The 27,901-nt window shown below is 36.8% G+C and overlaps 2 protein-coding genes across 6 annotated transcripts in view; one reads left to right on the top strand and one right to left on the bottom strand.

Annotated features, from left to right (window-relative positions):
- COL4A6 (collagen type IV alpha 6 chain) overlaps positions 1-4,020 on the bottom strand; it is a 4,024,271-nt gene extending 4,020,251 nt beyond the window's left edge. Inside the window, exons 1-2 of one of the 2 annotated variants that reach the window (XM_044057202.1) lie at positions 3,681-4,020; positions 3,464-3,509 (exon numbers count right to left, since the gene is read on the bottom strand). In XM_044057202.1, coding sequence (XP_043913137.1) covers positions 3,464-3,509; positions 3,681-3,694 — 60 coding nt within the window. In that variant the 5' untranslated portion in view covers positions 3,695-4,020. The remainder of the gene's footprint in view (positions 1-3,463; positions 3,510-3,680) is intronic. The other variant, XM_044057203.1, reaches the window with a different exon arrangement.
- Positions 4,021-4,076: 56 nt separating this feature from the next.
- COL4A5 (collagen type IV alpha 5 chain) overlaps positions 4,077-27,901 on the top strand; it is a 3,591,008-nt gene continuing 3,567,183 nt past the window's right edge. For 2 of the 4 annotated variants that reach the window (XM_044057208.1, XM_044057205.1), the window contains exons 1-2: positions 4,077-4,181; positions 5,476-5,650. In XM_044057208.1, coding sequence (XP_043913143.1) covers positions 5,570-5,650 — 81 coding nt within the window. In that variant the 5' untranslated portion in view covers positions 4,077-4,181; positions 5,476-5,569. Of the gene's footprint in view, positions 4,182-5,061; positions 5,083-5,289; positions 5,364-5,475; positions 5,651-27,901 lie in introns of those variants that run through there. The other 2 variants (XM_044057207.1, XM_044057206.1) reach the window with 2 other exon arrangements.

Raw genomic sequence — 27,901 nt, 5'->3', positions numbered from 1 at the left:
TCTCCAATTTTCACAAACTTCCACTTTGGTCAGTTGCAAAACTTTGAAAAGTGTTAAAATACAGCAGCCAAATTTGCAGGAAATGTAAAGCTCATCACTGTACTGCCTGGCTAGAAGTACCCCAAGCATTTAAATTCATGCAACTGCTAACAAAATACAAATAACTCAATTCCCCAAATAAATGTCCTAGTCTACAACATATTGTCCACCCATACGTCCATAAACAGAACTCTTCAAACTTCAGATACATTGTTTCTTTCTATATTCAAATCTAATAGCACAGCTGGTAAAGCTATCCACTCAAATTTCACATGAAACTGTCTCTATTAAACTATTTCAATCATAACTAAAAAATACCTTGCAGAAACATGGCTATCTACCTGTAAAACTCCTGGCTAACCATAATTTATTCGGACACTTATCGTAACTTGCTATCACTTAATCATGCCTTAGCTGATGTTATAACATAAAATCTTTACAACTAAGGCTACTTTATAAATGCCTTCTACCTTATCTTATTATGCTCCCTGATTTTACTGTTCTTTTATAATTTAACAACTATTTCCTTCTTCTGTTCACCTTTCCATAAATCTATTACCTCTATCATCATTAAATTTATCCTTTTTACCTTTTTCTCTTATTCTACTTTAATTATGCCTACTTTTCTGTAATATTAAGAATATTGTATTCTTTTCTAAAATTTCTTACCCATTGCTGATCCTTATGATCAGATGAATTTTATGACAGCACACTTCATGACTTTTAATACTCCATTTCTAGTTATTTCTTTTTATGTTTCTTTTACCACTTCTTTACATTGTTTGTATAATATGTGCATAATATTATTGTAACTTTACTAACACGTTGTATTATACCTATTATAAGTATTTTTAACTTTTTGTACTGAAGCTTTTCTCCTTGGACCTGTGCTGAAAAGAGGTTTTATTGCCCAATCTGACTATCCCATTAAATAAATGTAAAATAAATAAATAAAACTAAGTATGAAGCAAATTGTTTTGGATTACATTTTGAGGGCAATAAACTAAATATTAATCTATTTTCTAAACCACTTGTCTTGGTGAGAGTCACTGTGCTATCAAACTATCCCTAGCAACTGTCCGATCATCCTGGGTGAAAGTCCTAAGTAGTCCCATACCATTTGGAAGAAATTATCTCTCCAGCATGTCCTGACAGTACCCTTGGACATTCTGCCATGTGGCCTTGCCTGGTTCATTTCCAACAGAAGGCAGTCAAGGGCATTTTCATTAGGTACCAGAGCCATATCAGTCAATCCCAGAGAAAATTTGTGAATATCCATCCAACCACCTTGGATATGTTCAAAGGAAAATAATGAATTAAATTACTTAGCATGAATGGGGAGTTTATTCCAGAGTGTTGAGAGGTACTAGATTATAAATGTATCCTTCTACCATGTTTTTGTTATCTTTTGTTGATGATTTAGCTCCTTGGTTCTACTATCAGTGCACCCATTAGACTTATTAAATAAAAGTGGCCCATGACAACCAGGTCTCATATGGTATTGTAAATGAGAACTATATCTCCAGAATAAAGTGATATAGCTTCCAGCCTCTCTTTTGATATCTCAGAGGTAAAATAAGTGACATCTTGAAGCCCAGAAGCTTGCAAAGAGATCTGATTTCTCTGATTTTTATCCCTGATTTTATCCTTTCAGTCCCCATCCAACACAGACTGACCTGTAAATGGAGAACTTCAGCCAATGACTAAGTTCACAGGTTACCACCACAATACAGTCCAGTAACTACTGCACTGTTACTCCTGCACCCATCCCCTGATCCACCTCTTGATCCCCCTACCCTCACTTGTTAACAACACACCGACATATTGAAACACCTCCACTTCAGGAAGTACTCTTCCCGCTTCATCTGCAGACAACAGTCGACAATCCATTAGAAAAGAACAATGCGTAATTCTCATCCAAACTCCTTCACGCTCCCTGGAAAATGATTCCAGTGCAGGCTAGAGATCACAATCCCTTGACACAAAGAGGACAGCATGAGATGCAAACAACAGAGGTACAATATTTATATCCCTAAACCTGAATATTAATATAATCAGAGGTGTGACCTGAAAATATTATGAAATGCTAGGAATATCACAACTAAAATAATAAGCATTATGCCGAGTTTCTTGGGTGACAATCAGTTGTGTCACAATTTACCATCACATTCAGTGTCATACCTTTTCTTTTCAGAAGTGCGGGGCTAATAAGTCAAAGAAAAATGTTATGGAATAAGAGAAAGTGTATTTTTCTGAACATCTTTTGTGGCATTTGCATCTTGAATTGATTCATGACATGATGTGAAGGCAACATTTGTAAAATGACTCTGCAACAGAAACTTGTTAAAGAGGACAAACTATTGGGTCATTTTAACCCTTGAACTGAACACGTGAGGTGCATTTTTTATAAATCATAAGATGTGTGAATGATGCATCTTACTATCTCTAGTCATTTGGAAACTGACAAGTCATACTTTTTAACAGTTTCTATAAATAACTGGAGTGGGATACTTACTACATGCACTTTTATGGCACATGAAAGTACTGTTCACAATTCACATAGACATAGCTGCAGTTTCCCTATAAGTGTGCTCATTTTTTATCTCTGTTATGCAGACTAAATGATGGAGCTGTGGTAGTCATAGAGGATTGCTAGTAATACCAATGAACATCAAAACTCAAACTGTATGAGATATAAAGTCTACTATAACAACCATTACTTGGACAGTCATGCACACCACAGCATTAGTGCAGGAAGTGCTACTGACCTTAAGGACAACATTACTATCTATGATGCAAATAATATTCTCTTAACAGTGTTTCTATAAACTCAGGCACAAGACAGTTACACTCTCATGCACAGTGTCATATTATGTGTACACTTTATCCTCAAGAAGAGCAAAGAATATTTTCCAGAAATGGTAAACTACAAGAAATACTGACAAATGACAAGACACCTACTTTGTAATCGAAGGTTGGCAAAAAAGATGTTCGGCATCAAGGCACTTAGTTTGTAACTAAATGGTGCTCAGCATTCAGGGAGGTAACATCTGTCTTAAAATTTATTTTATTGTTTTTCCTAAATTGAACAAGCATTTTTATATAGCATTTTAATGCTCCCAGACTTGGAACTATAAATCACCAGCACTGCACTTCTTGTTGTGACATTTTAATGCATACCACAAACAAACACCAGTGACAAACTTGTCACCAAAAGTTCACATTGCCTTTTAGTAGTGCTCTTCAAATAGAGTATGTGGGGCTCGCAGTGCCCACCCACAGAAAGTCCAGAAGAGTGATTACAAAAATACAACTTAGAAATTTATTCTGGTTTTGACTTCCATTCAGTATGTGGGTTTAACTACAAGGCAGTTCAACTACGTACATATAAAAAGTACAAACGCAAAGTTTTTGAAGTACTTACTGTTTTGACTGTTTCGACAATCAGCAAGAAGGTCAGGGTGTGAAGCCTGCAAAGAAACAAGCACATATTTTCTTAGCACTTGCTCCTACTAAGTTTGTGATCGTTTCACATTACAGTACCAACGGGAAAACACACACATACACATACACACACACTAACTATATACACAAAAAGAATCCACCATCGCTGCAGATTAAAAGTTGTTGAAAACACTTACCAAAGATGTTTCATTTTACTCTACCACGGACTGTGGTGTGTAGAGTTTCGAGGAAACTGGAGACAACCCAGTGCTCCCTCGCGCTCACCCACTGGCAATTGAAGCGCCAGTGACCGTTTCCCCCCTTCGGGCTTTCAGGAGCCGTAAGCAGCAAATTAGTCACAGGATTGAAAATAGACTTATGTTGATCTTTGCGACTTTGCCAGGTAAAAATACACGTACTGATAATTGTAGTAAATCATATGTCAAATGATTATTCCATAAAGGAAATGCTGCAAAGATTGCGAGACAGGAATATCAAAATAACAGAGCGAAGTTTGAAGAGAAATCTGAGCAACACTCCATTCAGCTTTGAACTGTAAAGGGGGGGGGGGGGGATTCTGGTGTAGAGGCGGAGCTTTGGTCCATCCGTCACCCCCTATCCCACACCTTTTCTCTTCTGTCGGAAATATTGGTCTCAGAAGTACCCTTGGAAGTGAGAAGAGCGGGCCATCCGTGAAGGTGAGGAATTTATACTACAGCTACTTAAATATACGCGTAATCCCTAGTAATATTGCAGTTTTTGTAGTGTGTTTATTCACAGTGCAAGGAATGATCAGTATGATTGTGTTGTTCACCAAACTTTTAGTACCAGGAAGTTTCGTCTAGCAAAACTGTTACAAGCAAAGACTTTAAAGTAAGTAAGTCGGTGAAGTTGTGTGAGATCAGAGCTGAAGCCATACAGACTTTGACATTTTGTGTTTACTTTTTATTCCCATTAATCTGGAGAAATTAAATTTCGTAGGTACGGTTATCTGTAGTGTATTTTATTTTTTCCACTGCAGGCGGTACCGGTAACTGTAGTTATAAAATTTCAGTCTATGTGTGTGTGTGTGTGTATATATATATATATATATATATATATATATATATATATATGTATATATATATATATATATATATATGTGTGTGTGTGTGTGTGTGTGTGTGTATATATATATATATATATATATATATATATATATATATATAGACAGAAAGAGAGATGATAAAATGAAACAGTAAATTAAATTACTAACTTTGGTTACACCGTTTCAAACTGAAAAAATAAGCAATGAAATAAGCTTAAGCTATTTGTGGTAGTTTTTATTTGCTTTACAGGGCATTACCGTCCACTAATACATTGTAAAAGTATGCTGAAGTGATATTTGCGTAATTTACACTGGATAGAACAGGAAATTGGTACGTTAGTGGAGTGAAAAGTCCACTAGACCACATCTCGTCCTTCACGCTATGTAAATACAAAATCTGGACTGTCCCTCAGAACTAGCGGACTTCAGCTTTCGTGAAGATTGTCGCTTGGAGCCTGCTGGTTAACACTGCAGTCTGTGTGCCACCAACTGGGTTCTGTACAGTTAAATAAGTGAGTGTTGAAATGATTGCTTGGGTGAGTATTGGGGTGACTACTAGTCTATAACCGTATTTGTGTTTAATGTATTGGGAGTAGCGTTGCAGTCGACGCCTGAGTATTTATACTTTAGTGAAACTTTAAGAACATCAAACTTCCACTAGCACCTAGGAGGTCTGGCGCATCACGTGACCTGTAAAATCCGTGGGACGGAAGGATTCCTTTTTGGGAAACAAGTCCGGACTCTAGGATAAGGGTTGTGGGAGATACAAGGCTGGTGCAGCAGGCAGCCGCAGGTCTGTGCTGTAAGGCGATAGTATTTGTAGCACTGTGCTTAACGTTTGTATCTCTTTCTAATTCTAAGCGATCGTACTCCTTTTATTCTTTTATCATCTTTTTTTATTTCAGGGCATAATGTTCCAGGTGTATGCTGTTGTTTTCATCTGCTAACGCACCACCACCTTCCTGCAGAAGAGGAGAAAAGACGAAAGCTTGAAAGAAGATGCATAACTACAGAATAGTGTTGCTGTGCCTTGTAGCAGGACTCCTCATTATACTACAGCTACCGAAATCAGAGCCAGCAGTAAGTCGTCGTTTTCTTACATTCTCTTATTGTTCTGTTTCTGTGTGGTTAACTGATTATTGTGGAGAAAAGGTGCCGTTTCTTGTAGAGTATGTAACCCTAAACCAACAGCGCCGGGAGTTGAGAACTTGAGAACATTATTATAAAGTTTATAAATAGGTGGACTAGTGAAGTGCGAGTTTCTTTGTAGCTGCCTCAGACATTCCCGTCTGTCTCCTAGACCCCCTAACCCATTTGAAACCAGGGTGTGTACATATATAGCTATCTATAATATATATATATATATATATATATATATATATATATATATATAGCCCATTACTGTTTTTATTGTAGTAAAATACTAGAATATATCACTTTAATGAGTATGTTTTTGAATTCAAGGCAACTTCGGTCCAGTAGTGCTAGAAAGTATTTTTTAGTCAGATTACAGTTTAGACCGATTCCAATATAAGCAATTATGTCATGTTTTATGTGTATGCTGTTTAAAGTCTTTTAGAGATGTCCAGCCTCTATGACACTGAAAACTACATTTTGAGTAGTCATAACTTAACACTGATGTTGCTTCCCTAGTTTATATTGTGTACAGTTTCCCTTCTACTGGCATTGTGTTTCTATTTGAACATTACAAGTTGGCTATTTCTGTGCTGACAGTGCATTCTTTACTTGACCGTCTAATGAGGTAACAGGCTACTAATCCATGGTTTGACATGCCATTGATCACATTAAATACTGTATTTGTTATATATAAATATACTCTCCAGGGATACTTGTAGTCACAAAATTTACTTGAGAGTGTCTGTAATCCACAGCTGTCAAGACACCTACCTCCAAAATGTGGAGCATTACCTTTCTTAATGATGACAAATGTGCAAATGTTGGAACAGTAACAACTTCAACCAGAGAACTCGCATGATGGTTAATGTTACTTTATAGTAATAGAAAGTAATTTTGATGAATTGATATGATTTAGTATTATTTACCATGGGTGTTAGTTAAAAAAAAAATCTTTAAACCAAATTAGTAACAGGCCACTTTGTGGTACACGTGTATTGCCTCGATGCTCATATTGTGTGTTTGGGTGTGTGATGAAGTGGGAACTGCCCTTTATTTTATACATTGCATTTATCTTAGTAATGTCTTAAAGAAAATGGAATCATGGGTGTACCATTCATTCTCAAATTGAGAAATGGAAAAATACACTTATGAGATTGCGAGGATGCAGAGTTATGCTAATCCACACATATGACATATCTTCTGTCAATCCACACGCCTTGGAAATTATAAACAGTCTACCTGTCCCATATATTATGTGACTTTTTTTCTAAGAGATTTCCTTCCTTCTGTAACCCAAGGCTAGTTTTGATCTCTTGGTGCTCCAGTCAGAAAAATGAGAAGCCACTTTTTCTGTTTTCACATGAATTGTCCACCTTTTGCCTTGCCCTCTCAGATTCAGAAAATTGTTAGTAATTTGATATGCACTCCCATCAACTCATGGTACTTGTAGATCTGCATTAATCATTTTACAGTCTGTGTTCATTATGCAATTTATTTTCAAGCACCCAAACCACCCCCCACACCTGGGAAAGGCTGACATAGATTTACTAGCTATGCCTCTCTGCCCAGACCATAAGGTAGTTACTGCCACCAGACACTCCAAAGCCAGTTACTCTAATAATATTATAAGAGTACTCAGTTATACGGAGTTAAACTAATACAAATGGTAGTTTTTGGCCAATGCAGTAAGACTTTCAGGAGTGGCCACAGTGTCACCCAATAAATATAAGTACTCTCAAATGTTAAAATATTCTCTAAAGGACTGGCCATGATTAAAAGTTTAAATATATGCAATAATAAGTAATAAAATAACATGAAAATACTAAATATCTATCTATTCACAATAAACACCAGGATCTCAATCACAGGAACTATTAAATTAATTCAGATGAGTAGATTCACACAGATACAGAAAACACTGCTTAACTAATCTCACTATATTTTCCTGACTGATCTCAAGAATTACTGTTCCCTGGTTACTTACTAAAGCAAGGCAAGATGAAGTGGGTGAGTAATCCTTCTATGTCAGGTTTCCAAAACAGAGTGCCTTGTGACTTCAGTCTCATCTAGTATTAAAACATATATATTTTTGCTGGATTACATCACATACATCTGGTCGTCTGATTTCTGGTTCCTGTACTGCCCCCCTTTACTAAAAGCTGAACTAGAATCTCACATATATGTGCTGCCATACACAAAGACAGAGCTTTGCTAAGATGTGTTGCAGCTTCTGGAAGTAATAAAACAATTTCAAACTTCCACCCTTCCAGGGTAGTAATACGTTCACCCCCAAGAACAATACAAAAGGCTTCCTAGTGCAGACCTTTTGTTTCTGGCTGGTTTGAGACCTGTGATATACAATCTTTATGGCCTAAATTTAGCAATTCAGTTTCAATATAGTTTTCTAAAAGTTAGCTGGGGTTGAGCTTAACCTCTTCTCTTCCACTATCCTCTGTTACAATATTAATTTCAACAGTTATAATACAGTTTGACATACAGGTATATTTCTTTTTTCTGTCCAGTAGGACCTATTGTTGGTACATTTTTTGACACAACCAACTTTGCAAATACATTTTCAACCCAAACACCTGTACACGTCAGTTTGCTATACAAATATATAATTCTTTACTAAACTCTGGCTAGCCACGTTGGCATATGTTACACATCTACTGTCCTACTTCTCCTGGCATAGCTGGCAATACCTCATATCATCACACCCCCCCACTCTAAAATTTCATAAAACCACCAGGAAAGGAGTCATGTTGAACAGTCACCGATGGCATTAGTTGGTCATGAGCTGGTGTTTCTAATTGCTTGCATTTTTGTTGCTAGGTTCTACTTTACAGTGCCAACACTTAAGAGAACAGACACACTAATATCAAAATGCATAGTACAAATTGGGCCGTACTGCCACAATGCAAAATACAAAGCACCAAAGAAACCAGAATATTAAAAAATGTAATCTGGAGAGCAACGTAGTAGCACACTTATTAAGCTATTCTAAAACACACACATATGTGATAATGGCTAACATTTCCCTTAGATACCTGTAACTGAATCTGTTTGCAAAACGTTGTGCAAAACATATTCCAATGAACAAGTTTAATTTTGCATGCTACTAGATGTAAAGTACTAAAAAAAAAATCCTACAAATGAACTAAGAATAGCCTTTGCTTTACATAAATGTTATTCTTTTTGTTAAGGAGAGGCAGTCCTCCCTTCATCACTTCATCTTTTCATCATTGTGTGACATAATTCCTTTTATCTTACTTTGTCTGGTAAGTAATAAAATATTTTGACATAAGACCCATGGTGAGGATGCTGCTGTATGTTTTGTTAAAAGTGCTCATGATTATTGAGCTAAAGCAATTTGTGTTTGCATCCATGGGAAGGCTGATTAACAGAGTCTAGTACATACTACAGAATATGTTATTTAAAGTCTTGTGATTAAGCAATCTTAGATTTATAGAAGTTAAATCCATTTGTGATTTCCGGATCCTGCTCTGAAACCAAATAGTAAATGTTGCCATGTGATCACTGATAGTACCAGGCATGATATGAGTCATTTTAGTATTGTAGGAGGCAGAGACAAGTTTCCAGTAAAGTTTGCTGTCTCTGACAGAGACTTGCCAGTTTTAGAGAACTTAATGAAATGAATAGGTCTGTGTACTAAAAGCTTTTGGCTAACCTAATAATTGTATGGAATGATAAGAATAGCGACCTGAGTCAGTTTAGGTTGGGTATTCTAATACAGTATGCTGTAGTCAGACATGGCAGGTCATTATAGTGTATCTTCTGCAATGTCTTTAGGGAGTCAGGAGGAACATGTATACAGGCAAGTCAAAATGTTTAGAGCTACGTAGGGGTATGAACACAGATTATCCATCCAAAAGCTTTAGCACGCAGACATTATGAAAAGCTTTTTATTTTTAATACCTGTGACATTTTAATTTGCTAGGTTGATTTGCATTTTAACAGTTTCTTAGAAATTTCTGATTCAGCCAGTTAGTATTGCAAATTATAGCTGCTGTGGTGCAGCGGTAGCATTGTCGCCTCACAGCAAGAGGTTCTCCCGTTCGATTCTCGGCTGGAGCACCTTCTGTGTGGAGTCTGCATGTCCTCCCCGCGATCGAGTGGCATTTGAAAGACATGCGTAGAATGGGCGTGCCTTCGTTGAAGGTTGAGCATCGAGCTGGTACCTCAGCACCGGAAAAATCTATTGCCAATCATTAGTGGACTCAAGTTCCACTGTGGCGACCCTTAACCAGGAAAAGCCGAAAGAAGAACAACCAATTAGTATTGCAAATTAGATTTAATATTATTGTTAAATATTCAGTTTTTCGCTGTAAAGAAGCACCATCAATGTAATAGTGGGCTTGACCAAAAGAAATTAAAAAAAAAAACATTAGCCATATCTCTCAGGTGCCCATAATCTAGTGGGATGTTACTGATTTTCCGATCTGATGTGTTCCTAAACTATGTGATTATGTGACAAGACAGCAAGGTACACAAATCATGAAATAACATCACAGATTACAGTTTTTGTAGATGCTAATAGACATCCACTTATTCTTTCAACTTTATAAGTAATGCCAATATTTAAAAAGTGTCCCTGATTTCAGCCCTTCGCCCCTCATACATTTTGATATGTTCTAATTATTGAATGTAATTGCGAGTTATGTGCTGTTGTGCTGTTCCACTGCTCAGAGTTTAAACCACAAACACTTTGCAAATGCTGTACATTCACAGATGATTACCAGGAGCATTGCCTATTGTCCATTGCTGTAAAAAAGAAGAAAAGCTGATGTTTAACAGTTTTGTACAGAAACATCCTCACTGTGTGTATTATGTTAAAGCATTTTATTATTTGCTATATAGAGTAAGGTCAAAAGAATTCTGGCACACAGTGATGAAAATGATGCAGAATTGGCACTAATGTAATTGTAAGCCACTAGACACAGATGTGAACGTGGTACATAGAGATTTTAGCAGTGTGTTTGCTACATAGTATGCTATAGCGTAAAAGAGCAGATGTGACTGGAAAAGACTGTGATGGTAGATCAAGGAACATTTGATTACTAGCGAAGTAGTGAATTGGGGAATTGTAGATTTTCTTGAAATAAAAGCTGTAATTACTCTGGTTTCTTTTTTGTGCTGAGGGAGAAGTTTATCTTCAGTGGTTGCTATCTGGATTTGATTATGGGTTTGGGTGCCAGACAGCTGACTGGTGGGAGCAGTAACAGGTTGAACAAATAGAGAAAAAGTCTCCTTTTCTGTTAATAGTCTGTGTGAGAGTACCTTGCCACAGGATCGTTGTCTTATAAATGTCAGGGGCTAGCCTTAGATATAGGGGGAATGGCAAGTTTTGCCATAGCTGGCAAAAAAGTAGAAAAAAAAAAAAGAGTATAAAGTGGAACATTTTTCATGGTGCTCAGTGTGTGGTCGCAGATATCAGGCATTAATACTTGCATTATATGCGTGGCTTGTTACATGTCCTTGTCAAGACTACTAAGGAAAACTAGGGTATAAAGTAAGACTACAGTATATTTGCTGCAGATGAAGCAGATGGAGAATGAGAGAGTGATCTGAAGTGTGTAAAATTGTAAACTTTCAACAGTAAGGATATCCTGTGGATTGGAAAGCAGTATTAAAATTTGCTGCTGTTTTAAAATCCGGTGATAATTAAGGATTGTTCATAGGTTGGTTGGTACAAGGCTGTCAGCCCTAGGGCCTATACAAGCCTAGTTCGGACACTCAATTAAGAGCAATCGAGGGAGCGCTGAGAGGCAGGGGCTGGGACAGATGATAGCTCACCTCGTGGCGGAATGCCAGCCTGGGGAACAGATTTAAGGAGGAAACTAAAGAGGAAAACAGATAAATAGCTACATCGATTTAAAGGTAAAACAATGCGCTTTCTATTATGAATCCCAAGTTTTAAATGTGTACTAAATATATTAGTTTTGGAAGACACTGATGTAAAGAAGGTTTATTGCAGAATTTTACATGTAGTTATTTATTGCAGAGGTGTGGCTAATTCAAACAATTGTGGAGATTATTTAAAGGGCGTCAGATTCAAAAGATGAGGAGGTGATACTACTTCTGTCTAGCATGATGATGAAGTCACATGTGCTGTACCATATGCAGTTTTAAAGGAGCAAACTGAGGGGGTTACATCAAAGGAGATGGTGCTGAAGAGCATAACTGTATTGAAGGATTTAATTGGTTTGGTTATAAAGAAATGTTTGCCATTTATATATGTTATCCTTGCAAAAACAGAGAGGGATATGATGGGAGTGCCTAACATTATAAGGACAAAGGTAAAATATTTGAGTTCAGAATAAAAAGCAAGCATCAAAGGAAATGGCTGGTAAATAGCTGGGGATTTTTTTTTAAGACATAGATACTTTGGATTGTTTTCCTTCATGGAAGGAGTGATTTTGCTTAATTTTTTAAACAATTCACTTCTAGTGCAGAATCCTTTCAGTTGATACAGCAGAGAATATGCACATATGTAAATATGTATGTGTGTATGGGTGTGTAAATATTTATTTATATTATGTATACATATATGTACGTGTATATATACAGATGCAGATATATACACACACACACATATATATATATATATATATATATATATATATATATATATATTGTATACATTTATAGTGGCATACGTTGGTTAAAACTGTGGATTTACAGGATAGGAAGTCAAACACTAACTTTCCTGCCTTTGTGATTACATCTAGACTTTCTGAAATTTTGCTTGGTATCCTTTGAATAATTAAGTAGACAGGGATTACTAGCCTACCAGGCTTGATGGTGTGAGCACAGTATTAAAGACCTACATTTCATTGCATATTCTCGAGCCAGTGAACTGAAACATTATTTTTTGGAGAAATTTGCAGATTTCAGTTGGTACTTTTTTAAAGGGATGCTTGTACATGATATCATTGGTAGTTTTTTGATGGTAAACCATTTGATAGTTCAGAACATATTAGTTTTATATTTTCTGTGCGGGCTTGTGTAACATGATGTTGATGCAAATTCACAATTTTTTAGTATGTCCTGCAAAAATGCATCCCTTTCTGAATTAACAGAACAATTTCAACACCTTCATAAGAAATAAGATGAAACAGTTTTACAAGTACATAGCTAAAAATGTAAATTTGTAATGTTGAGCTGGCGTGACATGCCCACATTGCTAATAGAACACATCAAAGCAATTTGGAATGGGGAAGTAGTCGTCTCAAATGGATAGAAGTAGGTTCTGAATACTCTCTAGATTCCTCATCTAACTCTTTCCTTTGACTAAAGAAAGTACAGCCAGAGGGCATCAAAAGTGAAACATGTAAAATACATTTAAGTAGCTTTAGTTCTGCTGGAATGTCACCAACAGGGTTGGTGATATACTGTTATGTATTATGACTGTAAGCACGGAACATTAATCTTAATTACATATCTAGTGTGTCCCAGGATGGAATTCATCATAACATGTTTGTACGTGTATATCATATTCAGATATGTCCACTCTTGTATGTTGTTTGTCTCTTGGTTATGTAAGTGAACCAGCTATCTCTGCTTGAACATGGTACACACAGAAACTATTTTCTATTTTTCAGAGTGAATGTCTCGTACTGTTTTGTGAACTTTAACAACACAACTTGTTTTACTTCCAGATGAATGCTTTAAAAGTGCAAGATTTATGAAGTTTTCTGAGATATACCAACATAGAGGTGTTACAATGAGTCAGTCAGTTGTAATCCCTTGTGTATTTCTAACACTCCTACCTGAACTTTTAAATGGTTTCCATAATGTTGTTTTTAAGGACATGCACGTGTTGAATCAAAAATGTCTGCCTGCACAATGAGTGACAAGTGACAGAGGTTTCAAAAGATTAACTGAATGAGGTACAGGATTGATCATCCCCAGTATAACATTCCTGCTGAGATAAGACAAGTGTGGGTCCAGCACAGAGTGCTCGGTCTGTGGTGCACATTGCAGTTATAACACATTACTGCACCATCTCACAGAGTGTTGGACCATGGAACACAGCATGGCATCACTGCATAGTCACTACCATGGGGAGCAAAAAAAAGTTAATATAGGCACAGCTTGTTTGGCCATAGGCAGAGCTTTTCTGTTGCCATTACCATTACTACCATCACTGGTATAAAACAAGACAAGCCTAACAAAGCCAATCATCAGATATGTTGGAGCTCACTACATGAAATCTGTGCAGAAGCAAGATGGTAAGAAACTCTGATGCTCCCAATGAAAGTAAATAGTGGGGGCATTTATTTATGTAGTTATTAACATTTGCTTACCAGATAAAGTGAACTGATCTGAGAACCCTTTTCAATCCCTAGTCATCTAGGCAAGAGCAAAAAACACAAGCAGAGTACAGGGAGCTTTGAATATAAATGGCCTAAGATTAAAAACTAAAACAAAAATCTTCTTTTTGTTTGGAATTTTACAAATTTATATAGTTGGATTTGTTACTAGACCAATAGTGTTTGACTGCATAGTATACTGCACTAGTTAAGTTAAACATGGTGAAAGTATCCTCATAGTAGTAGTTTACTTTCCAGTGGGAAACAGTATATGTAAATATGCCTTTTATTGTCTTTAAATTATGGGTAGATATCTTTCCTATCTGTGACTGGAAAATAGTGTGAAGGACTGTCCATGCCAGAATATTTATGTCCTTTTTTTAAGGATGTCATTAATATAACAGTATGCATTTTACTCTGATTGCTTAGGTTTTTCCAACAGAGTTACTTATTATCCTTTATTCTGTAGTCATGGTTGAGGAAAGAAGAGAAATACCCACCTAGAAACATTTGCAGCTTTTTTGCATGATAAGGTAACTTGAGTTCTTTGGAGTACTGGAAACAGTTAAGTTAAAAAAAAGCCTTATGCTTAAGTATATAAGCATATACTATTGTATACCTTGTCTTGTAATACAGTCATTATAGGTGAACCACTAGTTTCTGACAGCAGATAAAACTTGCTGCATTTTTATCTATATTATAACTGGAAATTCAGTGCAGGGTTTCTGTAATAATTATGTTATGCATGGATTATGACATTTTCTTGAATAACTTATGGGATCCATTAGGTACTAAAATATGTAGTTTCAAATTATATTTGGAAATAGAAGCTTCAAAAGGAGGTTACAACTGCATACTGACCCATCTTGTAGCAGAGAAACACTGTTGTGTGTATTGCATGTATTTAATTTTGAAGAATTATGCATTGATGACATGACGAATTTGCTGAACATTGTCAGTTCAGAACAGCTGAAAATGAGCCGAGTCATTATAGTTGCACATAAGGAATGTTTTGTCCTGAAATTCCAAAGTCTTGCTCCCTGTTTCTGCGATGTTTTGTCTAGTATGGCGATGAGAAGCTAAGATTTTTATGATAAATAGATAAGGCAACATATTGTTTTGTCTTCTAACACTATCAGAGGAACTGGAACATGCATGGTTTCAGCAGGGCACTGACATACTTCAGTCAAAGAACAGTTCCTTTTGACAATGGTAGGTTTAGAGAAGATAAGTTATGAAATACATGAAAAGCATTCCTTTCACTTGAGCCTAACATTTTACATTTCTTTAATGGGCTACTGCAGTTTGTAGTTCCATTTGTAAACTTTGATCCAGAAAATACAGTAGGAATACAGAAAGCGATGACAGATAAGAATCCTTTTGGCACACCTGGTCTGCCCTTTATATTGATATGCTGCCCTCATATGTAATGCATATTTAGCTACTTCCTGTCTTGCTGCTGTCCAAGACAAGGTGTCTATCCCATGTCACACACGATTTTCAAAGTAATTCTTCTACCATTGCTGAATACTCAACATTCTGTGGGAGACTGTCCTGTGTACCTTCTACCTGCTTTTTTTAAGTAAAATAACTCACATTCTCCTGAGTCATTCTGTGCTATAGAATGCAAGTGTCTGTGCCCGTAAACAGAGATAATGGCTAAAAGACATTTAGTTAAAATGTGTCAGTCAACCTGATCAATCAGTCTAGCAAGTACCAGTTCTTCCTCAAAAATTAATTCTGTTCCCAGCAACCTTTTTGGTCTTGACTTACCGTGGTGTCTTGCCTGTTTAAAATTATTACCTAAGATTGTTTTTCCTCCATTACCATCTCCTTCTTGCTTTAAGTTCTGATTCCTCTCCAGAGTGATTGACATCAAGATGATTTAAAATGTTACCTCTAAACTGGTAGGTACCAGGCAGTGAGACACCCAGTTCAGTGGCAGCAATTTGATATGTAACTGTATAATGTACTTTTGAGGTTTGTGACCTTAGAGTTGTATGTCCAAATATATATTACTTGAACATATAAACATATTTACATATTTAGTAAACATACCTGCACTCCTATGTTTTTTTATGTATGAGTGTATGTATGGTTACAGTTGTCTTGTTCAATCACATTTGCGTGACTTAACAGTTAACTGCTGTCAATTTTGAGTAAAAGGCCACTTGGGCAAGTTCTGGTTGATGGACAAGGTTAAGTGTTGGTTCCAGGAGTTTGTTTGCAAGTGCCTGAGTTTTAGGGTTAGGGTAAAGGTTAGGTAAGGGAATATATGTTTAGTTTCTGTATGTGACCGTTTTAAGGTTAGGTAAGGGGATAGATTTACTGTCTATGTGAGTGTGATTGTTAGGGGATGGGTGTAGTGTTTGCCTGTGTTTGTATATGTATATGCATGGTGAGTGTCTGAGCTGTCTTGTGTAGTGGAAGTATTTATAGAAAGGGATTTTTGTAATGTAAGCTGCATGTTAGGATTAGGTCATGGGCAGGGTTAAGATTAGAGTTAGCATATATTACATCCCACCCCCTGCTGGGAAATGGGCAAAAATTCTTTAAAAAGTTTGCGTTTTTTATTTCCTGATTTAACTACTCTGAAGTGTTCTTACTTACATATATGTTTATAGATAGCATATGAGTGTGCAAGACAATGTTTCTACTCACAAAAAAAGAAACATATAATCAAAATGCTGTCAAAATATTGGGCACTTACTGAGTAAACTAGAGCATCTATAAGGTGCCCAAGTATTGATCCCTTTTACAATACACCTTATTGCATGATATGGTATCATCTAAAGTGGGCAAGATCTTGTCTTGTTGTCTTCTGTATGTTGCTATTGATAATGGGGAAAAAACAGAATTCTTAACTCTGAATCTGTTTGTGTTGCCCCCATCAATTACCATCCTACACCATGATAATTCCTCCATTAACAAATTAGTCAATTTCTGATGAGTCAGTGTGCCATTTATTCTATCCATGTGCTATATTTTTAATAGATAGTTATTAGACATGCTCCAGGAGACAACTGAGGAATCTAGCCCAGTTTCCCAATCTCGTCACACTGACAGTCACACAGTAGGCAAATGGATACTGATGGACTGCATAAAGCAACTCGTTGACAGCTCATTTTCTAAATCCTTTGAGCTAACTGCCAAACTTTATTTTGCATAACAGAAATTGTGTCTGTAGTCTGCTCTTTTGGATATATTTGATAGATAGATGCTGTTTCCTTGCTTTCTGTACCCAAATACTTAACCACTGTGATTAGTTTATTGCAGGGAATCAACCAGTAGTCCAGATGTTTAATTAAGATGAGCTGGGTGAAGTCCAAATATTTTATCAAAATCTGCTGAGGCCAATTAGGTGCCTAAATCAGATAAATTGTTTCTTTGTGTTTGGCAATAACAACACAGATCCTTTTTTACTCAACCAAAGACCATTGTCTGGTCAAGTGACTTGCTCAGAGTTGAACAGCAGACAAATGGAGGCTGAAGGAATCAAACCCTGGACTAAAAGAAGCACCTGATTAACAGCTGATGGCATTTATCCTCTGCACTGTTTCACTGAAACATGACAAATGTAGGGCAGCTGTAGGACATTTATCACAAGCCACTGTTACCTCATGAAAGAAATTATTAACTTTGTCATATTACCTATAATCCTGCAGTCTAATTACCTCAGGAAATTCAACCATCCATCTATCTGGCATGGGAACTCTATGTTCTGGATACTTCAGAAGATTTCAATCTCTCTGGGCAGTAATATTTTTTCCCCCTTTTTTACACTACTTGCATAATAATGTGCCAGCCCAAGCATCAGACAGTCTTCTCAAACTATTCAGTAAGTTGTCAGGCACCCATTTGTGCAGTGTGAGGGTGACTGCACATGGGCAAAGTATGTTGAGTTGGTGGCTCATTCTTCAGGGTTGCATTTCTCTTTCCAGCAGTGCTGCACTTGACTTCAGCAGGTAAATACAGAATATAGATATAAGGCAAGACTACAAAAGACTTGCTGTCACTAAGTGAATTTACTCTGGTGTAAGCCTGCCCTAATTCCAAAAGATTTGCTATTGGTGTAAGTGACTTATTCTAGTTAATGGCCAGTCTGTAAAGCAGTCTTGCACCAGCATAAAGTCACTTACACAGGTCTTTTGGAATAGGGCCCGTGTGTGTGTGTGTGTGTGTGTGTGTGTGTGTGTGTGTGTGTGTGTGTGCACATATGTAAAAAGTAACATGACTGGTATTGCAAAGGTGGTAGTTCTTCCTTGGAACGTAGATTAGCAGTGACCAGTGTTGCTGCTGTGGTAGTAGTGGCACTGCCCCTCCTCCTTACGATTTATCAGTGGTGTTAACAGCAGTCTCTGTGGCAGTATGACATTAGTGTAAATGAAGGAAATTTTTTAAAAAGCCATATTGCCTTGGGCAGCATTTCTGGGAAGAAAACAATACTTTAAGAAGTTTGTAAGCACCTGCCTTTGTTCTGGAGCACACCATGCAATCATTAAGATCTGTGAAAAAAAATCTGAAATTAAGTGAGTAAATTAAAAGGATGTTTAATAATAATTTCAGTTACAATTACCTTTACAGTGGCCCATGCTGGAATTGCCATGGACTTTGTAATCTTAACATGCTGTGTACTGCAGCAATTAGAGTGCATCAGATTTGCTTTTGATTCTGTATATTTGGAAGAACAGTCAGTAATATTACTGTGCAATGGCGACACTCACGCCTGGCAAGAGGGAACAAAAGATGCTATAGAAGAATGAAACAGTACTATTTTAAAACAAAAAAATGTTATATGACGTCTCCAGCAGTTAGACCTACAGTGACTTGTAAGAAATTCTGCCATAGCACGTTTAAAAAGGTAGTTCATTGGCATTGTCTTACATTTCAACAGACTGTCATGTGCATAACATGTCATACGGGTGTAACTTCCTTAAATTTTACAATGCCTACATGTTTTATGTGTTGATGACTGCTGTTTCAGTACTTTGAAGCTCAAAACCTCTGTCACAAGTATGATTAGTGTGTGTAAAATATATACGTTTACAGGTCATTTTTAGCATTCATTTTTAAACATCTATTCCATATTTTGGACTGGCTTTGTTAGTAGAACAATAAAAACTGATGCATGCTATAGCATTATTAAGGAGCTTGCAAGTTAGCACTTGTTGGAAGTCTTTTTACTACCTGAAACCCTTAGTAGGAAACAGTCTTGAGAGATGACAGATTTATTGCATGGTCTAAAAGGATGTGAAAAACCACATGAAACCAATTCTACTTGTTCTGCTTTGCTTTTAAAGGAGGAATATTGTCCAGAACCAAGCATAACTAATTTCTGACAGTTGTTTAATGTGCAAGAGGTAAATCCATTTTGAATTTTCCTTAGTTATCCACTTAGTGTTTGCAAAGATGTACAGTAAACAGAAGTTTTGAGAAGTGCATTCTATTAGTGCATTTTTCTTGAATGTGTTATTTTTTCTTAAAGGAACTTGTTTTGTTATCCAGAATGGCATAATGAAAATATGGACACCTGTTACTTGAGGCCACCCTCATCAGCACATGCTTCATACTCTTCAGTTGGTTACAGATTACCAAATCAAATTATGCATGTTCTGAACTCTGATAAAGGTCAGAGGTGCCAAACTGCTTAAAGCTATGTAAACTGGACTGAGTGTAGATTGGTAATATGTAACTTCTGCCACATTCTTTTTCTGGATCAACTCCACCTTCTGTGTATAATAACATGTTATCCATCATTGCTTTGAGTTGTTTTTGTACAATTCTTGACACCCTGTAAAACTTCTAATCCATTACACTGGGATGAATTCAGATATGTCTGTAATCTATAGTATTTCGTGTGTTTGGCTTGGGACATGGCTGAAATGTTCTTGTCTGGTTTGACCACTCAACTTGTTACAAACAAGCAAATAAAGTAAACTATGCATAATCTACTTTGTGCCAAAAACGCTGCAAGTGTTAAGAAGTTAGCAATTATTTCAAACATCTCTTGAAAATTTGGAAGAGGAGGATGCATGGGAGGATCATTTCAACATCTTCTCACATGGATAGGAGTATTTGTGATACACAGTTGATGAAAGGGTTCATTGCTAGATGGTGGTATGGTGTGAAGGAGATGACTGAAAATATCTCATGGTGTCCTGTCTTTGTAGATACTTTTGCTGTGGTAGTCATCCAGTTTAATTTGTAAGGACAAAAAAAAAAAAAAGTGCTGAAGCTGTTTGCCATAGTATTATGTATATGAGATGTTAGATTTGTCCTTGCAGCATTACTAAAACTTCTGTTTGCCTTTGTTTTGTCAATATACATGAAGAACACCCTTATATCCTAACTTGATCCTGTGCTAGCTTTTCAGTTTCCATGTTTGTTAGTTCTTTCCCCTTACTTTTTAGAGTTCCATAAACTGTCCTGCACACATGTGGCCGCGAGTGAGCAAACACACACACAGTTGTGGGCAATTTAAAGATTGGCAATTCATGTATGGTATGTCTTTGGTATGTGGGAGGAAGCCAATGAACATGGCACCCTGCATAGTTTGCATAGCACCTCCTGCTTCTTAGGCTTCACATGTATCAGTTCTAAAGGATGAAAGTCAATTATACTGTTATGTAGTTCAAGGTGCATCTTTTCAAAACAAGATACCTGGATCCTTATAGTCAAAGCAAAAGGAATGAGAAACCTCTCTGTGAGAGAAGAGATTAAATAGAATTTCTTTCTACAAAACAGTATGATATTACTATAACACAAAGAGCATATCCGCATGTCAGAAATATCTAAGAGACATGTGTGTGTGTGTGTGTGTGTGTGTGTGTGTGTGTGTTTGCATTCTGTAGAACAGACTATTTATTGTTATATCCAGTGTTTCATTATCTGCTTTGTGCCCAGTGAGTACTAGGACAGACAACAGCTTTCTATAACCCTAAACTGAATAATTTATCACCAAGAATAATCCATGAAAGAAATAAGTCACTTCCAAGTCTCTGTGAATGTCTGAACAGAAAGGGTGCTAATACTACATTAGTAGTTTGCTAAGTACTGCATAGAATTATGATAGAATACCCTGGAATCTAATCCAGTATCCATCCCTTATGGACCTGTTTCACGTGAATAAAACAAACAGCATCAGAAACAGTCTGTTTAGGAAAGTAAACCTCATACACAACATAAATAGGATGTATGAGGGACAGGTATGTGTCTCAGACTAACTCTTCTCTGGAACAAGCTTCCCATCCATGTGAAGCAGATTTCGTCTGTGCACTTATTCAGGTGCATCTTAGATTAGTGCAAGGCTAATTGTAAACTGACCCTTGGTCTGCTACCTTTGTCCCTGTTAGAAAGTGGAAGTGTAAATGTTCGACCAGTCTTACATAAGTTTTACCCCCTATAAAATGAGTGGTATCTTAACCTTTCTTATACAGATGGAAAGCATGGCTAGGCTTAAAAGGTCCCTTTAGAGAGGTTAGCCTGGTAATCACCTATGAACTTTGGAAAAACTGCTATAAAAGCAAATCCAAAATGTTGAATTCTCAAAGTGCTGAAATCTAGATCAGATATATTATAGTATTGAGCCGTTATGAAATGAGACAGTACAGGTAAAATACCAAAAACAGTAAAAATTAAACAGTTTAATGAAATATGTAATGCAGTGTAGCTTTGTGCCTGAATCCCTATGTAGTGGTACTTTTGCCCAAGTCCACAGTTACAAGGTTTTGCAATATAGTGTAAACTTTTTTTTCAGTTATGCATCAAACATAAAGCTAATATATTTGAAGTCTGGTGCTGTTGAGGGGATAGACATTTACACAGCCCTCCAAAAGCTTTATTTTAATGTTTTACTTCACAATAATTTGAAAATGCAATGTACTCAATTACATTAGATTCCAATGTTTTGAGAACTGAACATTTTTGATTTCATTTTATGCTTTTTTTACTGGTATTTTGTTTTATATTTAGTACCTTATGTAGTGACATCTCTGGTGATATTGGAGACTTTGCACAAGAGTTTTGTCAGTGTTTTCCTTTTTTGCTTGCTTTTGATTAACTGGATGAGACTTGCTAGAGAAAAATGTTGGTTTTAAGGGCACATGGGAGCTATAGACATGCAGTGAAGCCCAACATAGCCCATTTCATACTTGCATGTCAGAAACTAACAAGCTTGTTTTCAGAGCTATGATTTTGATAAGTAACTTGCTCTCAGTTATTGCAGTGAACGTTTTGAATGTCAGACTTTGGTTTACTGGATATGGTCTGTCTGAAATTTGGTGACTTCTCTAGTAAATATAATGTTGCAGAAGCACAGCTAGATGCCATATTGGCATATTGTCACCATAGGTTGATTACAATTAATGTTTTTCTCTTGTCCGCTATATTTTTTGGAGTTGTGAAGGAGCTGTAACCTGTCCTACACACACACACACACACACACACACACACACACACACACACACACACACACACACACACACACACACACACACACACACACACATTTAACATGAAAATTAATGAAGTTTTTGTATAGTAACCTACTTCTCTTGCCATAGTTAAGTGCAGATCTTTTTCAACTTTATAGCGATATTCTTCATATTGTAGTCCTTTATGAAATGTTTACATTGTCAATATGGTAAACAAAATCAAGAGTAAGTGGGTAGACAGTTCTTAGTTGGTAGAATATCATGGCTGTATATAGTTCCAAAAGAAGATGGCAGACACTTTGAAATAAAATTGTGTGTGAGAGGGGGGACATTTTTTTATGTTGTTTGTAAAGTCTGGTATTGCATGGTAATTCTTTTAGAGAGAATCTCTATTCTAGTTTCATATAAATAATACTAAGTAAGAGATTTATTGCAGGTGGCGTACAGTGCTGCTGATATAGTAGGTTCAAATATCAGCTTGGTGTATCAGTATACAGTTTTCCCATCGTTATCCTTGGATTCAGTTCCCCCTCTTAGCAGTGTTGTTTTAGCCTTGGCTACAACATTCTTATATTAACCTTGGCTACATCTTTCTTACATTGCTCCCAGTAGCTCAGTAGCACAGTGAGCCTTTTTCTAGACATGTAGTAGTACTGTAATCACTCGACTAATGCCCAGAGAGTGGATTACCGCTGCTAGCTACAGAAACAATTGCCTGCTTTAAACTTTTATGGCCATCTGTCATCATTGTAGGTCTCCATTTCTCATACCTCCTTTTGAAGACTGATCTCTCATCACTTATAGATGTAATTTAATTTTGTTTAATCCTCAGACAGGTTTATTTTACTCTGTACCCCAAAAGGAATGTGGAAAAAAAGCAAGCTTGCAAACAACTAGAGGGAGATTTCGCATGTCCTACCTCATCCAGATTGGGAGAGGACTGAGACAAACCAAGAGTTTGTAGTAAGAGGTTAGTTCTGTGATGGACTTTTGATCTATGTTATGTTAGATCCCTAGTGTTTGAGGATGGCTTTCCCTGCTTAGTTATGTGTTAGAAATGGTAGAACTCACTGTATTTTGCCAGAGTACTACTGTTAGAATGCAGTCAAAAAGCTCACTGATACTACTTCAGAATTAAGTTCAATCTCATTTTATTCAATCACACACGTTTTATTTTCAACTGAAGATGGACAAGCACCTGGTTGTATTCCCTACAGTAATCTACTCCAGCTGGATTTCTATACACTTGTTTAGCCTGAGACCAGGTATGTGTGCATGAAGTGGTGTTGACTCTCATTGGTCCAGAGCTCTGTATTTTGTATTGGTCTTGAGAATCCATCCCTCAATTGCATGAGACCAGTGGTGTGTGTGTGTGTATGTGTGTGTGTGTGTGTGTATATATATATATATATATATATATATATATATATATATATATATAAATATATATGTGTGTGTATATATATATATATATATATATATTTGCACACAGTTATTTATGTAGTCACACACACAAATGGAAATTTGTAGGACCTATTACCAGCTCAGGAAGGACACTACCTCCTCCTCCATGAATTTATATTCTCTGTTGTTAACCACTGCAGTTATACATCTTATGTATCTAGATTATTTCCTGCTTTACATTCACAGGTTCATAAGTCATTACTAGACAAGCTGTTCAAGAGACCATTAACGAGTCTAGCGCAGATTCCCAATTGCCCCAAAAAACTGTTTGGTTAAATGACTTGCTCAAGGTCATAAATTATGTAAATGAAGCCTGAGGGAATCGAACCCGGTACCGACAGGAAGTAGTTTAACAGCTCATAGCCTCAGTCCTCTTTCTTAATCATCTTCGATAATTGCCAGACTTTTATATACTGTGTAATGCATTTTGCTTTATTTATATTTTTGTAATGTTTACTGCTATGAGATTTGTTTAGTGTAATGAAGGAGTGAGTGAAAAGGGGGCTTTGTAGTATATTCCGGTCATCTGCCCAAAACAAAATAAAAGTAAATGATTAAGCTTGCATGGTGTGTGCTGGTTACCCACCTTTATGACAGACAGTATCCCAGATAGTAATCAGAGTGCCAGGTACGTGGACAGTTAAGACTGCACTACTGACTGCCTGTTAGTGATTTACTCGAAAAACAAATATTTTATGAGGGCAGGCAAAAATATGAGGCAAAATAAAAATAGTTCTGTAAAAGCAGGAGCAGATGAGAATCAGACAACTCTAATTCACTAAAAAAGTTAATGGAGCAACAGATGTTGCATAAACATACATTCATACATAGAGCTGTAAAACTCTATTAACTGGCTTTATTTTTTGACTGACAGTAATAATCAATGTATAGCTCTCAACCTCTTAGCACAAGCATCAGGAGCAAATCCAAAAATGAGGGACAAACGCCCAAATCAGGTTGCAATATTGCTCCTATATAGCCAGAAAGTTGGTAGACTGCAGGTTTTGCATTAGCATACATTGTCTGAAGGATATGAAAGTGAAACTCAGTTATCAGAAAACCATATATTTTACGAAGAACAGACCAAAATGTAGCAGAGTCAAACTCCAAGACATTCTGCAAAATCCAAGGACATTTAAGAGCTATGCCTCAGTGATATGCCAGGGAAACACATTTCATGAGTAAGTGGCAGAAAATACAAAACAAAAATCTGAGATAAAAAGCAAGTCATGGACATTAAAATTCTGCAAGGAGTCGATGACAAGTATGAGACTCTGTCAGTACTGACTTAGTAATCCCTGGTGATTTACCAGAAAATTAGGCATTTTTTATGAGGGCCAGTCAATTGGCATAAAAATATTTTATGAGGCAAGCAGCAAAATTGTGACTGAGTCAGTGATACCGACTTCAGATACTCCAATGTAAAACTCAGTAATGTAACAGATTGACTGCCAAGAGTCAGAGAACAGAATTAAATGGCTGGACAGTACATAGACAAATGACCACAGAATAAAAAATATTAGCTGGCATTCTGCTGCTGGCTGGCATCACATTTAAGACATATGGGGCAGGGTTCTTTCCTCCTAGCCACTGACCAGTTTGGCATGGTGGCAAGGGTGCCCGCAGGCAGGTGCAAGGGGGTGCACTTGCACCCTCCTGGAACTGGCTGGCTGAGAAATTAATTTTATTTTTATTTTAATTAAAAAAAAAAAAAAATATTTTTTTTTTTTTAAAGGGCGTTCCTCTTTAAGAATGCCCCTTTGCTTCCCGTCCAGTCGCACAGATGCAACAGGTGTTTGCAACCTGTTTTCGTCTTATGTGTCTGTGCGACCGATGGTTTATGTCTTCGTCTTTCGCGCGGCTACTGGGAATTTGAATTCCAGATGACGTTTGGACTGTGGACGCACCAAACGAATGTAGAAGTGAGAGGTAGGTGTGTGCATTTGTGTGTTTTAGTGTTTAAGAGACGTGTGTGTGTGTGTGTGTGTGTGTGTGTGTGTGTGTGTGTGTGTGTGTGTGTGTGTGTGTATAAGAAATAGGTAGGTAGGAGTCTGTCCAAACCTTCCTTGATCTCCCATTTTATTTTGTATCTGTGGTCATTTACCAAATGTACTCTTGTTGCTGATCTGATGTTTGAAGCTTTTGGTTAACTGTGCTGTAATCACGCAAGGCAAGGGATTTTTGAAGGTAGCATTTCTACTACTTATTTTAAGATATCAGAGCACATTCTGTTCCTTAATTTTGTAACACAGTGGCAGCAGCAGGGATTGAGGGTTCAGGGACCTGATAAGGACTGGTGCTGTTTTGTAGCTCCTTTTCTCCTGCAGGTTTGATGTTAATAGCTCTTCTCCAAAAACTTCTCAAGAACTTGTATTTGCAACACCATCAAGATTGCTGGTTACACATCTTCCCTTCTTAGGACAAGTAAGCATTAATTAAACATCAGTCATTTCTCTGAAGGGCTTTAGCACAGAGCACATGCAAAAGATATGTTGAGGTCACCACCTCAGGATTAGAATGTACCATATTGCAGGGTACTTTACTCCCTGAATGCAAAGTTTTATGACACTTTTTCTCTACAAATGGAAATTAATACATTAGTAGTTCTCTTTTCATTGGCATTCTCATACACTTCCTGACATCTACACAACATCAGGTTGTTGGGGCAGCAGCAATCTGAGTGTGTTAAGCCATACTGCTATAGCAGTAATAGTTAACTAATCTTTTTTTTCTAGCACAGTTAAATTCTAAGGATATTTCCTTTAGAAGCAAGGAAGCTTTAATTCCTCTCTATATATCCCTCATTAGGTCTATCATTGCATACTATGCTTTCTTTGGCAGGTACCTCTCCAAATACTCTTTATTTTAGGCTTTGTCCAGATTTATTGCACTAAGAGGTTGAGGTGTGTGTGTGTGAAATACAGAGTTAGCAGGTGGAATTTATTTTCAAGTGTGTTTTCAAGGAAATGTGAGCTTCAAGAGAAGAGAGGTTTACTGCTGCTCATGCTAAGTCTGCTTAAAATGTGCAACTGTTTTGTTTAGCAAATAGTAACACTGTTGTGGTATAGAGTTTTAAAGCAGTGTTAGTAGCACAGCAGGTAGAAAACTTGCATCTTGATACAGACAGCTGTGGGTTCTACTCCCAGGGCATGTAGATTTGTATTTGAAAGGGGTGGGTGCTGCAGTCTTGAGTATGTCCTCCTTTGGATGAGATGCCTAGTAACTATGAACCTGTTTTTCAGCTTGCCACCCATTCCGTATTGCAGTATACCAGCTTACCATTTCTTTTAATGTATACCAGCTTACCATTTCTTTTAATGTAACATAGGCAGTTTATTCTTCAAGGGCAACAGGCACTGAATTTGTAAATGAAACACTGAAATATAAAGTTGTTTTCTAGCAACATCCTCTTCATTGGTTTCAGATCTCTTTAATGTGGAATTATTCAGATGACTTTTACTTCTACAGAGATTCTGCATATTGATTGATATTGGTGGATTGCATGACAGAAGTTTGAGTGGCCCTTTATGGTTGAAATGTTCTGAATTGGGCAGTTTGCCATTATTGGTTCATATGGTTTGTTTCATTGCTTAAAGGAAAAATGTTCAGAACTATAAATTTAAAACACACGCTGACAAGTGGTGTTGTATTATACAAGGGATATAATTCAATTATTATATAGTATAATTAATACAATTAGGAAGGTGAATCAAATAACTTTTGTATGGTTCTAAAAATGTGTGCAAGTAGCCTATGATTTGAAAACAGCCCAAAGGTAAACTTACCCTGCCATTGGCCAGATGCATTTTCTTTGAATGTGGGTTTCAATGCTGTTGCAGTGAATGTGGGTTTCAAAGGTAGAGAAGTTTTAATGCCAAGTCTGTTTTCGTTGTTAATCACTGTAGAAGTAAAGCATAAAACAGTATGCACACTGAGAGATTTGAACAGTGTCTATGGCAAATGAG

The sequence above is a fragment of the Protopterus annectens genome, chromosome 15.part0 (assembly GCF_019279795.1).
Source record: "Protopterus annectens isolate FY-2018-M chromosome 15.part0, PAN1.0, whole genome shotgun sequence".
NCBI lineage: Eukaryota > Metazoa > Chordata > Ceratodontiformes > Protopteridae > Protopterus > Protopterus annectens.
Note: the sequence above shows the minus strand (reverse complement) of the source record. Positions and strands in the feature narration are given on the sequence as shown.